General features: G+C 45.8%; 1 protein-coding gene across 1 annotated transcript in view; it reads left to right on the top strand.

The window, feature by feature from the left end:
- Positions 1 to 9,671: 9,671 nt before the first annotated feature.
- hoxb3a (homeobox B3a) overlaps positions 9,672 to 11,852 on the top strand; it is a 3,684-nt gene continuing 1,503 nt past the window's right edge. Inside the window, exons 1-2 of the mRNA XM_083677803.1 lie at positions 9,672 to 10,162; positions 11,012 to 11,852. The exon at positions 11,012 to 11,852 is cut by the window's right edge and continues 1,503 nt beyond it. Coding sequence (XP_083533929.1) covers positions 9,679 to 10,162; positions 11,012 to 11,775 — 1,248 coding nt within the window. The 5' untranslated portion in view covers positions 9,672 to 9,678 and the 3' untranslated portion in view covers positions 11,776 to 11,852. The remainder of the gene's footprint in view (positions 10,163 to 11,011) is intronic.

Genomic DNA, 11,852 nt, shown 5'->3' with positions numbered 1-11,852 from the left:
ACATATGTCATATTTGGTGAGGTTGGCACTTTTTAGCTGCCTGGAGCAAAAAGGGCACATTGACCCAAGCCCCCCCAGACCCCTAACCCCCCCCCCCCTTCTCTCTCTCTCTTTGAGTTCTCGGTTAAAGATTAGCACCTCCAGCCTCTCTCTGATAAAGATTAACCCTGGTCTCTCAAAGGAACGCGCTGATGGAAGGGATTCTTAGTTGAGATTCTTGGAACAGAGAGAATGCAACCCAAGGCCTATGCTCTGCCCTCGCGCCTCGTATGTAAATGTCAAAGGTGACAATTCCTCGTCTTCTCCTCCTCACGTCTCCAACCAAGGTCTCTACTTATATATAGGTCCTTGTTAAAATAGCCCTAAATAAAAACTTTATTTATTTTTCACTATTAATAAATGAGATATAGTAACAACATAAGGGAAAGCAAATTAGCCTTTTTCTTACAGCACAATATTCTAATCTCTAGTGGACATATTTCCCCATATCTCCTTTTCTAAACTACCACCTCCTTCTGAACTTGTGTTCTACTTCTGCTGCGCAATGAGAACCGGCTCTACCGGGTCGATGGCGACATAACGCGCGGGTCACCGGGGGCTCAAATGGGAGTTTAATTGTAATCCGCAGATCTTTAGTAGAGTGCTATGTGCGTGGGTGTAAAACCAAGCCCCCTCGCCCCTCCACTCGCCCAGTGAGGGGAAGTGTAGAAACTCATTTTATCACTGAGAGATTGGAGCCAGAGGCCTCCACACAGCATCCCACCGGCACCGCTCACTAAAGGCCGTGGTGTTGAAAGTCTCGTGTCATCCGCCAGAAATGGGAGAGAAAAGGAGATATATCATGTCTCCCCTCGTTTAGAACAATTCGTCGCTTCGCCATTTGGGATGCCATGTCGTTCGACCTCGTTGCACTTCAAGGCGGCGGAATTCGGCGAAGGGACTCGATGAAAGGCGCACCTTCGCTGAGATTGGGAGCGAAATAGATAATTTTGCAGGTGGCGCCTTGGAGAATGGGCCAAAAGTCAGTGAGAGACAAGAAAATCCGGGGAAGGTGAAGAAAAATATCTTTCTCCCCGTCCCATTTTTGAGACATCAAAACCAGTAAGGGTTTCCAGAATATTCCAACCACAGTCGTATTCAGAACGACAGTGTTTTTGACGTATGTGCGTCACGTGAGCGCATGATTCGTATACAGGGCCTTATTCTGGATTTGGAAGTAAGGAGGCCTTCTCGTCTCTCTGGCTGTGTTTTCGTCCAGTCACTAACTCTCCTGTTAACAACTGCCTGCTGGTAATTACACAACAAATGGGCTGGGGTCGGCGGTAGGCTGGAGTCCACAGGCGGCCATATGGGCCGTGTGAGAGTCCTGGACAGCAGGGTCGGGATTAATACATATATATAATACATTAAGAGGGGATTCCAAAGTACTTCCGTTGATTGATCATTAATCCGGTGAGTTATTGCTCCTCAACGCAGAGGTCACTTGGAGAACCGAGCGCCTATCCGTCACAGCGAGACACGTATACGGCCACGCCGCGTGCCTACTAGCCCTGTTTATTTCCCATGTTTTTTTGACACCCAGCTCGCGTTCATGTAGCCTACACGGCGCATGCAGGGGAAGTTGGGATGATGGGGAAACCGTTTATCGGTAACCGTAATGGGCACGGGATGGGAGGGTGCGAGGGGAAACATGGCCAGGTCTGTGACGGCACCGCTAACGCAGAGATGAGATATGGGGAGAGGGGAGAGAGAGGGAATGGGAGGAGTGAGGAGAAAAAAACTTGATAATAAAGTTGGACCAAAACTGTTTATGTGCTCGAGCTTCTGGAGTGAGGCTTTGAAGCTTCGGGGATTTGAACATTGGCGAGGATTTGATTGAAAATGTTGGAGCATGCAAGCATTACTCCACTCCCTTAATGCCTGAGCAACCACTTAATATGCATTTTGATAAATTATGCAGGAGCCCTTTGTTGCAACCCGTGCAGAAATGAACCTAGGCAAATGCCCGTGTTCTCTCTACACCGTTATTTCCATACCCACCCCAGCCAGGCAGTCTTTCTGGGTGATTTTCGTTGAATTAGTGCTTGGTTAGCCGTGATTTGGTCTGAATTTCCGCGCTGCCTCTCTCCATTCAGCCCTTTTTTCCACTCAAAAATTGGCTCATCAGCTCTTCTCCTTGAAGCTGCCTCCTCCCTTTGTTCAGAGCGAGCAGCGTCGCCTGCTGCGGGGGCTCGAGCACCCTTCACTTTCTAGGTAACTTTAGGTTCGTCCGGTAGGGCTAGGAGGGCTCCGGGTCGCCAGCGTGCTATCGGTGCTGAAAATCTTCAAAACTAACCCGGGCAGCGGTGGAAAAAAGCCCGGGCGAGGGGGATGGAAGCGAGCCAAGGCTGTGCGTGAGTGCGAGGATGCAATAAATAACTTTATATCGCTATAGGCCGCAAAGTCGGAGAGGTCGGGGAATCCTCCGTTTGATTTATGTGTTTGGGGTAGCTGTCAGGCGCCCGGCGAACGAGAGCGTCCAACGGTTTTATTCCACTTTTAATAAGAGCTACTCTGCACACCATGATGTCCATTTGATTTCATTCTGCTCCGGCCCTGTCGCTGGATATAGCCCTTTTCTGCCTGCTTTTCTCTCTGGATCTGGGAATATAGAGTGCTTGCATTTAACTACACTTTGGGATTATTATTTTTTTCCTCCAGAATGATGGAGGGTTTATTTACTACCGTGTGTCTCACTGGGTGCAGCTCGTTCTATGGGCTGACTTTCGTTAATTTTCGATTCATTTCGTTGAGCTGTTTTGTATATGGAGACTTTGTAAGCTATTCTGCACCTTTTTAATTATTGTTGTCACAGCTTGATTATCATCATTATTTTCATAATTATCATTATTGCCATTTTCCGTCTTATTGTTATTATTATTGGTATTATTATTATTAATGATTTAATTGTTGTTATAATCAATAACAACATTGTTACTACTATTGTTATTTTGAGCTTGGTCTTTCCATCGATGGGTAATATTAGTTCCTAAATTGATAAATCATTAGTCACTGGGCTTCCTAGGATATTGGTAATGGAATTATTTTTTATAATGGAATTGGTTATTATTTTATTCACATGCAAGGCTGCTGCAGAAGCAACGTTGATGGAAAATAACAACACATCAATATCAACATTATTCCATTAATCTTTATGAACATCCAGGATTGTTTTTTTCTTCTCAACATTCTCGACCATCACTGTGGGGATATTTGGCTCGCTTGTATTCCTGAGACTGCAGACACTCAAACAGACATAATCAGGAATATGAGCTCTGCTCTGCTAGATAATTGAAATCAATAGAATGGAGCTCAGGAGAACACCCAGGATTTTGATTTTCTCTCCCCTTTGGCTTTTGCATTTATTCCGGTATTCCACGGGAATAATTTAAGGTTAACGATATCTGTCACCGGTGGCAAACTCTCGGATTGCCTCCGTGTTCGATTATTCTACAGGAGGTCATATGCTCTGTATTGGATTTTCTAACACCGCGTTTGATTGCATCTTTCTTCTCTTTTTTCCCCCCCTCCTCAGTTCCTTCACGCCGTCAGGAAGCTGCTCTATTCTTGCATAAAACCCAGTCGTTATAAACAGCAATATATCGGTAAGTCATCATGTTATTACACATTTTAAAAAGCATTATTAACATTTTATGATGTGTTCGTATGAATAGGGAGGGAGCTGATGCTCCATTGAATGTAAACACCATATTTTTGACAATGTCCTTGAAATAATGAGGATTTTTCAACAGAACAAAAATAGATTTGAAGGCAGAGATATGTTTTATTGGAATGGGTTGGCAGACATTCTCAACAGTGATATTCTAGGCTGTTAATGACACTCACGTGCTATTGCTTATCACACCCTGGGCCTACAGTGTAGTATTGTGTTATGGTGCATTGTGGCTGTGATATGTTTGTCAGGATGTGGAAAAAATCTGTATAAATATTGAAAAGGTGTATAAATATCAGAAATATCATAGGCCCTTTCTTTCTGAATACATTATACTTTGTTGTCAGATTATTCAAAGTCATTGACTGAGCAACAACATAAAGTTAATATGGTGTTGCCTGTGTTTGTGTGTGTGTGTGTGTGTGTGTGTCTACTCTCTATCAATGATGCCATGACATATCGTAATGTAATATGCGAGAGCAGCTACAGCTGTAATGGATGGATGATAGCATGGGCGTGTGTAGCATTATGCATATTAGCTACACAATAGCATTCTGCATACGCCAGGTATGACAGAGAGAAAACCCGTACGAACATTTATGGTCAACTATTCATGGAGGAAGCAACGTTCTAGAACCCGTAGAGGAATAGAACAATGGACATTATTTTCAGTGATGCCATGCAAAAGCATATCATGGATTCAATTTATATCTGAACAATTCTGGGATGGTGAAATACCAGTAGACAATACCTAAACACATATACATTACCCCTCGAAAGTATATTTAGCATGCACATATTCAGCAGTATTGTATGAGTTTTTTTTCAAAGTAATACACACTTTTTCCCATCTAGGAAAGCTATAGGCAGCTAATTCAGTTACACAATACAACATGTGCAACGAATATTCCTCTGTTGATTACTGACGTATATGAAGTCTCTGTATATGTTGTTGGTATAGCAACTACGATAAATAATTGTAGAGGATTCCAAAATCACGCCAGTGTTCCATCGTTGAAATAGCCTATATCCATGATTCAGGCACCCCCCCCCCCAAAAAAAAACCGTCCACAAATCCTCAATCTTCTAACAGGCACTAGCATGTTTTAATCCAGAAAAATCTAGTTGTTATGGACTCCTTTCTCTCCAGAAACCGTGAGAAAACCAACCTTCCATTAGGGGCTTAGTCGCTGGGAAACAAAATCATTTGTTAATTAGTAATCTTCTAAAGCTTGGTTCCATTCGGCCCATTTAGCAGTAGTTGCAGATCCAGAACAATGCCACGCAGAAGAAAGTTGCAGACACCTAGATATTTGACTCCTACCTTCTTCCCACACCGCCGGTGCTCCTCTTCATTCAAGCACCCACACGAAATGCATCTTTTTAAAGTTGCTGTTTACGGTTAGACCTACTGCTGTGGTACAAGTCATAAATCTTACGTAGCCATAAACGACGGGGGTAGTGTCCTGAATAATAAAAATAGAGAGGGAGAGGGAGAGGGAGAGGGAGGGAGAGAGAGAGAGAGAGACAGAGACAGAGAGAGAGAGGGAGAGAGAGAGAGGAGAGGGGGGAGGGAGACAGAGGGAGAGATGGTGAGAGGCAGTGAAGACAGAATATAAAAACTCCAAAACACCTTAGTGTTTTCATTTCCATGTTCGTCTCACGTCTCCTTTCTTCGTCGTTTCCTTCTCTCCTTTTTCTTTCTTTTTTTTGTTTGAAATGTTGATTTACTTTTCTCCTTTCCCATGGGTGTCAACGTCCCACATACAGCAAAAACACAGGAAGCGTCTCGTGTATTTATAACATGGACTCGCTATCGAAGTTGTTCTAAGGGGTTGTGTGGCACCGGCCCGGTCCGAGCTGTTAAATATCACAGATTATCTCTCCTTTTCTCCTTTTTACTCAATTGTTTTTTCACCCCTCCCTCGTTCTTAAAGTGCGCCTGTTGTCTGTTCCCTGAGACCCCCACCCTCCACCCTCCACCCTCCACCCTCCCTTTTTCATTTTGCGCATTAGTTATTACACTAGTTGGGTGTGTTGAGAAAAATGTGTTGAAACATTAACCATACAGGGAGAATTCTGTTCCCGCCTGGAGCCTAGTAGGAGCCGGCTGTGCCGTTCCCCACGTTCTGGTAATCTAATATCCAACAGCGGAGGGGCTGCTCTCATATACTAAACAATATTACCGTACACTGACACCTGGAGACACGTGAATCAAAAGAAAAGTAGTAGTACTAGCGCCGCTTCTCCGCGTGTAGGCCCCTGTCCTGTCCAGCACGTCTTGTAATTAGCATAATTTTTCCACTGGTGACGCTGTGTGTAGTTGATGGAGATTAACGCTTGCGCCTGGCGCTCCAAGTGCAGCCCCGCTACTTCCTAATAGCTGCACAGGGCCTGTGTTGACAACAATAACCCAGCCGAAAAACGCTAAGCGGAGCTAGGATACAGCTAACCTAACCACCGAGAGACCCACACGGGAGAGAGAGGGAGAGAAAAGAGGCAACATGGGGGCATATTTCGCGGCGAGCCGCGGCTCCGCTCGGATTATGTTGTTGGGCTTTGCGCCGTGAGAGAACGGTGGAAATCTGAGGCCATTGTTATCAGCAAAGCAGGGCGTACCAGTCGACAGGGCAGCCAGGCGCTCGCTGCCTGTCCGTTCGCAGCCCCCCTAGCATTCCTCTGATCTTTCATGCCAGACCGTCTCCCCCCTTCCCAAGGCGAGGGGATCCGCGAAGGAGCGCCCGGACACAGGCTCGGGGCAGCCGCGTCCTCGAGACACCGGCGCGGAATTTACATTCGCTGCGAGTTTGTGTGTGTTTTTGAAGGGAGAGGGAGAGAGGGAGAGGGAGAGTTCCCGTTTTATTGATTGCATCGAGACTGAATGTGAAAAATATATGATGCCTGCCCGAGCTTCCCTCGTCAGAGGCTAAGGTAAGCTGGTTTGAAATAGGCTATCCGTTGGCGAATGGCGGAGTGTGTGTCGCTGTGATTTATGACCGTATGACTCCAATCGCGGTTCAAGAAGAGTTCACAATGCTTTAAGCTTCCTTCCACGCCGCAACCCCCCTCTTTTTCTCCTTTAGAATCTTTCTTCCAACGGATTCATTTTCGCCCCTCTTATATTTATTTACAAAGCAACGGGGGCAAATCATTTTCTGGCTATCTGTTTTCATGGGCTTTGATGATCCGTCATGGGTGCGCGTTTATTTTTCAGGACCGAGGCATGGATCCCTGTACTATGTCAGAGGAATGATGCTAAGCTAATCCCCGTTTATGCTCTGTTTAGACATAATTATATATGTTTCGATAAAAAATGTTTTTCGTTTGACATGACGCTCAGACGTCCAGGGCCTGTTGTTGTTAATTGAACGAAGGCAAAGAGACGAATGAAGACGGCTCATGAAAGACAACCACACTCTACTCTACTCTTATGTCTGTTTTATGTTTTGATGCAATTATTGCTCATTTCTCAGTCTGTTAACGGGATAACACATCTATGGATACCCTAATATCTTCTTTATTATATATCACAGACGCCATTTGTAATTTTATCAATATTTTTCTTTTCTTTCTTTTAGTTTTTTTTAAATACAGATTGGACAGCCAAAGCTTGGTGTCTATCCTCGCTGTTAGTGTTGTTGTTGACGTCCTTTTATGGAATGGCCTTTTATCCGGCCCATCCGCTCCAGAGTGCCATAATCACATTAGACCGAATCTATAGGAAAGTTAGTTATTGTGTTAGTGTTACAAGCTAGGCCAGGACATTACGTGTTCCATTTAATGGCCCAGCAATATGATTTAATATATATTATTCCTGTAGCCATTTTCTCCCTCCCTCCTTCTCTCTCTTTCTCCTTCTGTCCCCCCCTCTCTCTCTCTCCCTCGCTCCCTCTCTCTCTCTCTCTCTCCCTCTCTCTCTCTCTCTCTCTCTCTCTCTGAACAATTCCTTAGAGTAAATAATTAGGATTCCGGACGTCTACTGGAAAGATAAATGAGCGACATTTGTGACGTGTTGAGAGTTGATGTCCAAAAGCTGCAGCCCTGGTTCCTCGTCCGGCAGACACATAACACAGCTCCCGTCTCATTTATTCCAGTATTCTTCTTTCCCCAAATCTTTTTATTCAAATTAGAGAATGTCTCCATTCCCCATTTTTCGTTTCAGTGGAGGAGATAACCAATACAGGACATGTATAGGATAGAAACACAACACTAGCCTAGATGTATTGTCTCTTCACGAAAATAGCATATACGATATTGCTTATTTCTATGGATTTTCGATATTCGGCTTTGCATTTCGCCGGCCTATGACATTCTTAAAAATCATTTACATCCGTGTTTCTGAAGAATGTGGAACGACATATTCTTATTGTTTCTTTAGGTCTTTGTAGTGAATATAATATGTAAATGTTCGTTAATTATGCGTACATTTATGTAGGCCTAATTGTGTGCTATTGGACAAATTATAATCAGCATTTCATCATAATTTAAATTTGACCGTAGTAAATATCCTTTTAATAGAACAAACGTATACATTTTAAGTCCCAGAATGTGTTTATTTTCTATGGGGATTTACCTGATAATACCAAAAGGCAACCACAAACATGCGTCTGTGTTTTTGTTTTGACTTATACGTAAGTGAACCTGCTTCTTGGATTTTCTTAAAAAAAAATTGCTACAAAAAAACACGACTTTGGAATTATATTCCTTCTAGCCTCCGTTGTAACTTTAAACCGATTTTTCCAACGGTTGATCTCGCTTTCGAATGAATCCCAGGTGCTTGGCAATGCCCTCGCGCTCTGGCCTCCTGGCCACCCCAGCAGTTAGCACTGATAGCAAGGTCTCGAGGCTTTTTTTAGGGGGCCATAGTCCTCTGTGGCCTCGCGACCCTAATGAATCATACTCCCCTGAAACGTCCGGGGTCCCTATCTCATTCCCCTTCCACGGAGACCTGCTACAAAGTAGGCTACAATTGGAAGTCACAGCGCCGGTTTTTCTGGTTTTTAATGTTGCCCAAATACATGTATGTGTAACCGGAGAGAAGCTAGCAGGAAATGGGATTGAGGGTGACATATGCTATGGTTTCCCTGAACAGATACATGGAACACAGACCGATTCATAGATAACTGTTTTACAAATGTGTGTTTTCAAGACAATTTTTCAACAAAGCATCACAGTTTTTTGGCGGTATTTGTTTTGTATCAAATTTAGACATGTAGTGAAGACAAACTTGAGTCCAGAGAACAATATCATATTGGTTGTTGTTCGCATAAGAATGCACCATATGCAGTCAGATTTATATTTTAATTATTCCGTTATGCACTATTATAATTTCACAAGCCATGTTAGGGTAGTTATTTATTACAAACAACCTTACACTCAGCATCTGAAAACGAAGGTGTGCCTCTATCTCAATTAAAACGAGTCTAATTATGAAAAAGTGAATGACAACGAAGACGTTTCATCATCGTAAAAAGAACAAAGGATATTCGCCATTATTCCAATCTATCGCCCATTCTGATCACAAAACCGTGAAAAAAGGCAGTATTTGTGCTGTAGCCTATTTCTACCCAAGCGACAATCACCACAAATCAGAAAATAAATCGTCAGAAAATAAATCGTCTTCTCTCTCCCAGGTGGTGTTTATGAGGCTAGTGTGTGTGTGTGTGTGTGTGTGTGTGTGGTAGAGTGTGTGTGTGGTAGAGGGGGGGGGGGGGCGACAGGCCCCTTGCACCGTAGTCTGACACGGCATCTGCAGGCCGCGGTGTGGGAACGCGCTATTCATGTCATGGCGCCTTTCAGCGCGAGAAGATGGATTTATCTCGCGCCTCTCTCATTCTGTGCTTCTTCTAACCTTTCAGGTCAGCTTCCACGAGGCCGTTGGAAAGAGACCGTCACGTGACATCTGGTGCCAATGTTCTTCCAGAAGGTCGTAAGGACCCTGGTAGCCGGTAACGCCATTTTTGGAAATGCAGAAAACGACCTACTACGACAACTCGACGCTTTTCGGAGGTTACTCGTCGTACCAAGGGGCCAACGGCTTCGGCTATGATGCTCCACCACCACAACCGGCCTTCCAGTCCTCGGCGCACCTCGAAGGCGACTACCAGAGGTCCGCCTGCTCCCTGCAGTCCCTCGGGGGCAACAGCGCTCCTCCGCAACAGCACGCCAAGACGAAAGAGCTGAATGGCAGCTGTATGCGCCCCAGCCTGCCACCTGAACACCACCCTCCCCCCCAGGTGTCCCCCCCACTCAACCCGGCCGCCAACGCGACCAGCAGCAGTGGCACCGCGCAGCAGCCCGGTGGCAGCGGAGGGGCGGCCAAGTCAACCCCCAAGTCGTCCTCTCTGGCCCCCAACCCCACCCTCACTAAGCAGATCTTCCCATGGATGAAAGAGTCGAGGCAGGCCACTAAGCAAAAAAACGGCTCTCCGAGCGCCAGTTCAGCTAACGGTGTGTGCCCCCTCCCCTCCCCTCCCCTCCCCTCTTTTAACCTCATGTCCCACAGTGTTTCATAAAGTTATTATCAGTGGATAACGTTCTAAAATGATGGATTCATAGGCTATATATTCATGTTTTCTGGCTAAAAGACCTCTCTATTCGTTTGACACAGGGAAACAGATGCAGCCGTTCCTCTCTTTATTGATGAGCATTTGAAACAATTGCATTATAAAATGGCGGTGATTTGTTGTTGGCATTGAGTATATCTCTTCATCTCTTTTCATCGTCCAAGATGATACGGTCTGAATGCCAATGCCGTTGTTTGTTTGCAGATAAGAGCAATGCTTCACTTAAACTGCAGGCTGTCAAAGATTATTATTAGCAAATATATTGACAGACACTGACACACATATGATAAAGACGCGTGCACAGACGCGCGCGCGCGCGCGCTCGAACAAACAGACACACACAACAGACACACACACACCAAACAGACACACACACACCAAACAGACACACAAACACACACACACACACACACACACACACACAACAATTCATTTACATTAATTGAACATCAGAGGTGTGTGACACCATCCAAAACAATAAGTGAAAGCAGTGTGTGTGTGCATGTTCATTCAAGCTCAGGCTACGGTTCTGGCTGTAGGCTTTGTCTATGATGCAATTTACGTACAGCCGGTCAATGTAGGGGCCCCAATCTCTTAATAAATGCCAAAGTTATGAAGTGTTGACAACTAATATCAGGGGGATAAGTTTCGTTGCCTGGCCGCTGCTTTATTAGGAAACGATGCATTCAATTTCCGCGTGTAGTAATTATGTTTTATTTCATTCCCACCCCAGCGGAGAGCAGCGGCGGCGAGAAAAGCCCCCCGGGGTCCGCGGCGTCCAAGAGAGCGCGCACCGCGTACACGAGCGCGCAGCTGGTGGAGCTCGAGAAGGAGTTCCATTTCAACCGTTACCTGTGCAGGCCCCGGCGCGTGGAGATGGCCAACTTGCTCAACCTCAGCGAGCGCCAGATCAAGATTTGGTTCCAGAACCGGCGTATGAAGTACAAGAAAGATCAGAAGTGTAAAGGCTTGGGCTCGTCCTCAGGAGGCCCCTCCCCAACCGGAAGCCCGCCCCTCCCCATGCAGTCCTCGGCCGGTTTCATGAACTCAATGCATTCGATGGGCAGCTACGACGCCCCCTCCCCGCCATCTTTTAACAAATCCCACCAGAACGCGTACGCCATGTCCTCCGCCTACCAAAACCCCATGAAAAGCTGCCCGTCCCAACAGAAGTATGCCAACACGGCGCCAGAGTACGACCCCCACGGCCTACAGGGTAACAGCGGCAACTATGGGACTCCCAACATGCAGGGAAGCCCCGTGTACGTGGGAGGGAACTACGTGGAGCCCATGCCCACATCCGGGCCATCCATGTACGGGCTCAATCACCTGCCGCACCACCAGGCGGGAAACATGGACTATAACGGTGCGCCGCAGATGTCCTCCGCCGCCCAGCACCACGGACCGTGTGACCCCCACCCGACGTACACGGATCTGTCTGCGCACCATCCTTCTCAGGGTAGAATCCAGGAAGCACCCAAGTTAACTCATCTGTAGCAGGTTTGGAACAAAAAAAAAACGAAATGACAACTACAACTTAACTAACCCATGGGACGCTGCAATGGGGTGGAAAA

The sequence above is a fragment of the Argentina silus genome, assembly GCF_951799395.1.
Source record: "Argentina silus genome assembly, chromosome: 9".
Lineage (NCBI taxonomy): Eukaryota > Metazoa > Chordata > Actinopteri > Argentiniformes > Argentinidae > Argentina > Argentina silus.
Note: the sequence above shows the minus strand (reverse complement) of the source record. Positions and strands in the feature narration are given on the sequence as shown.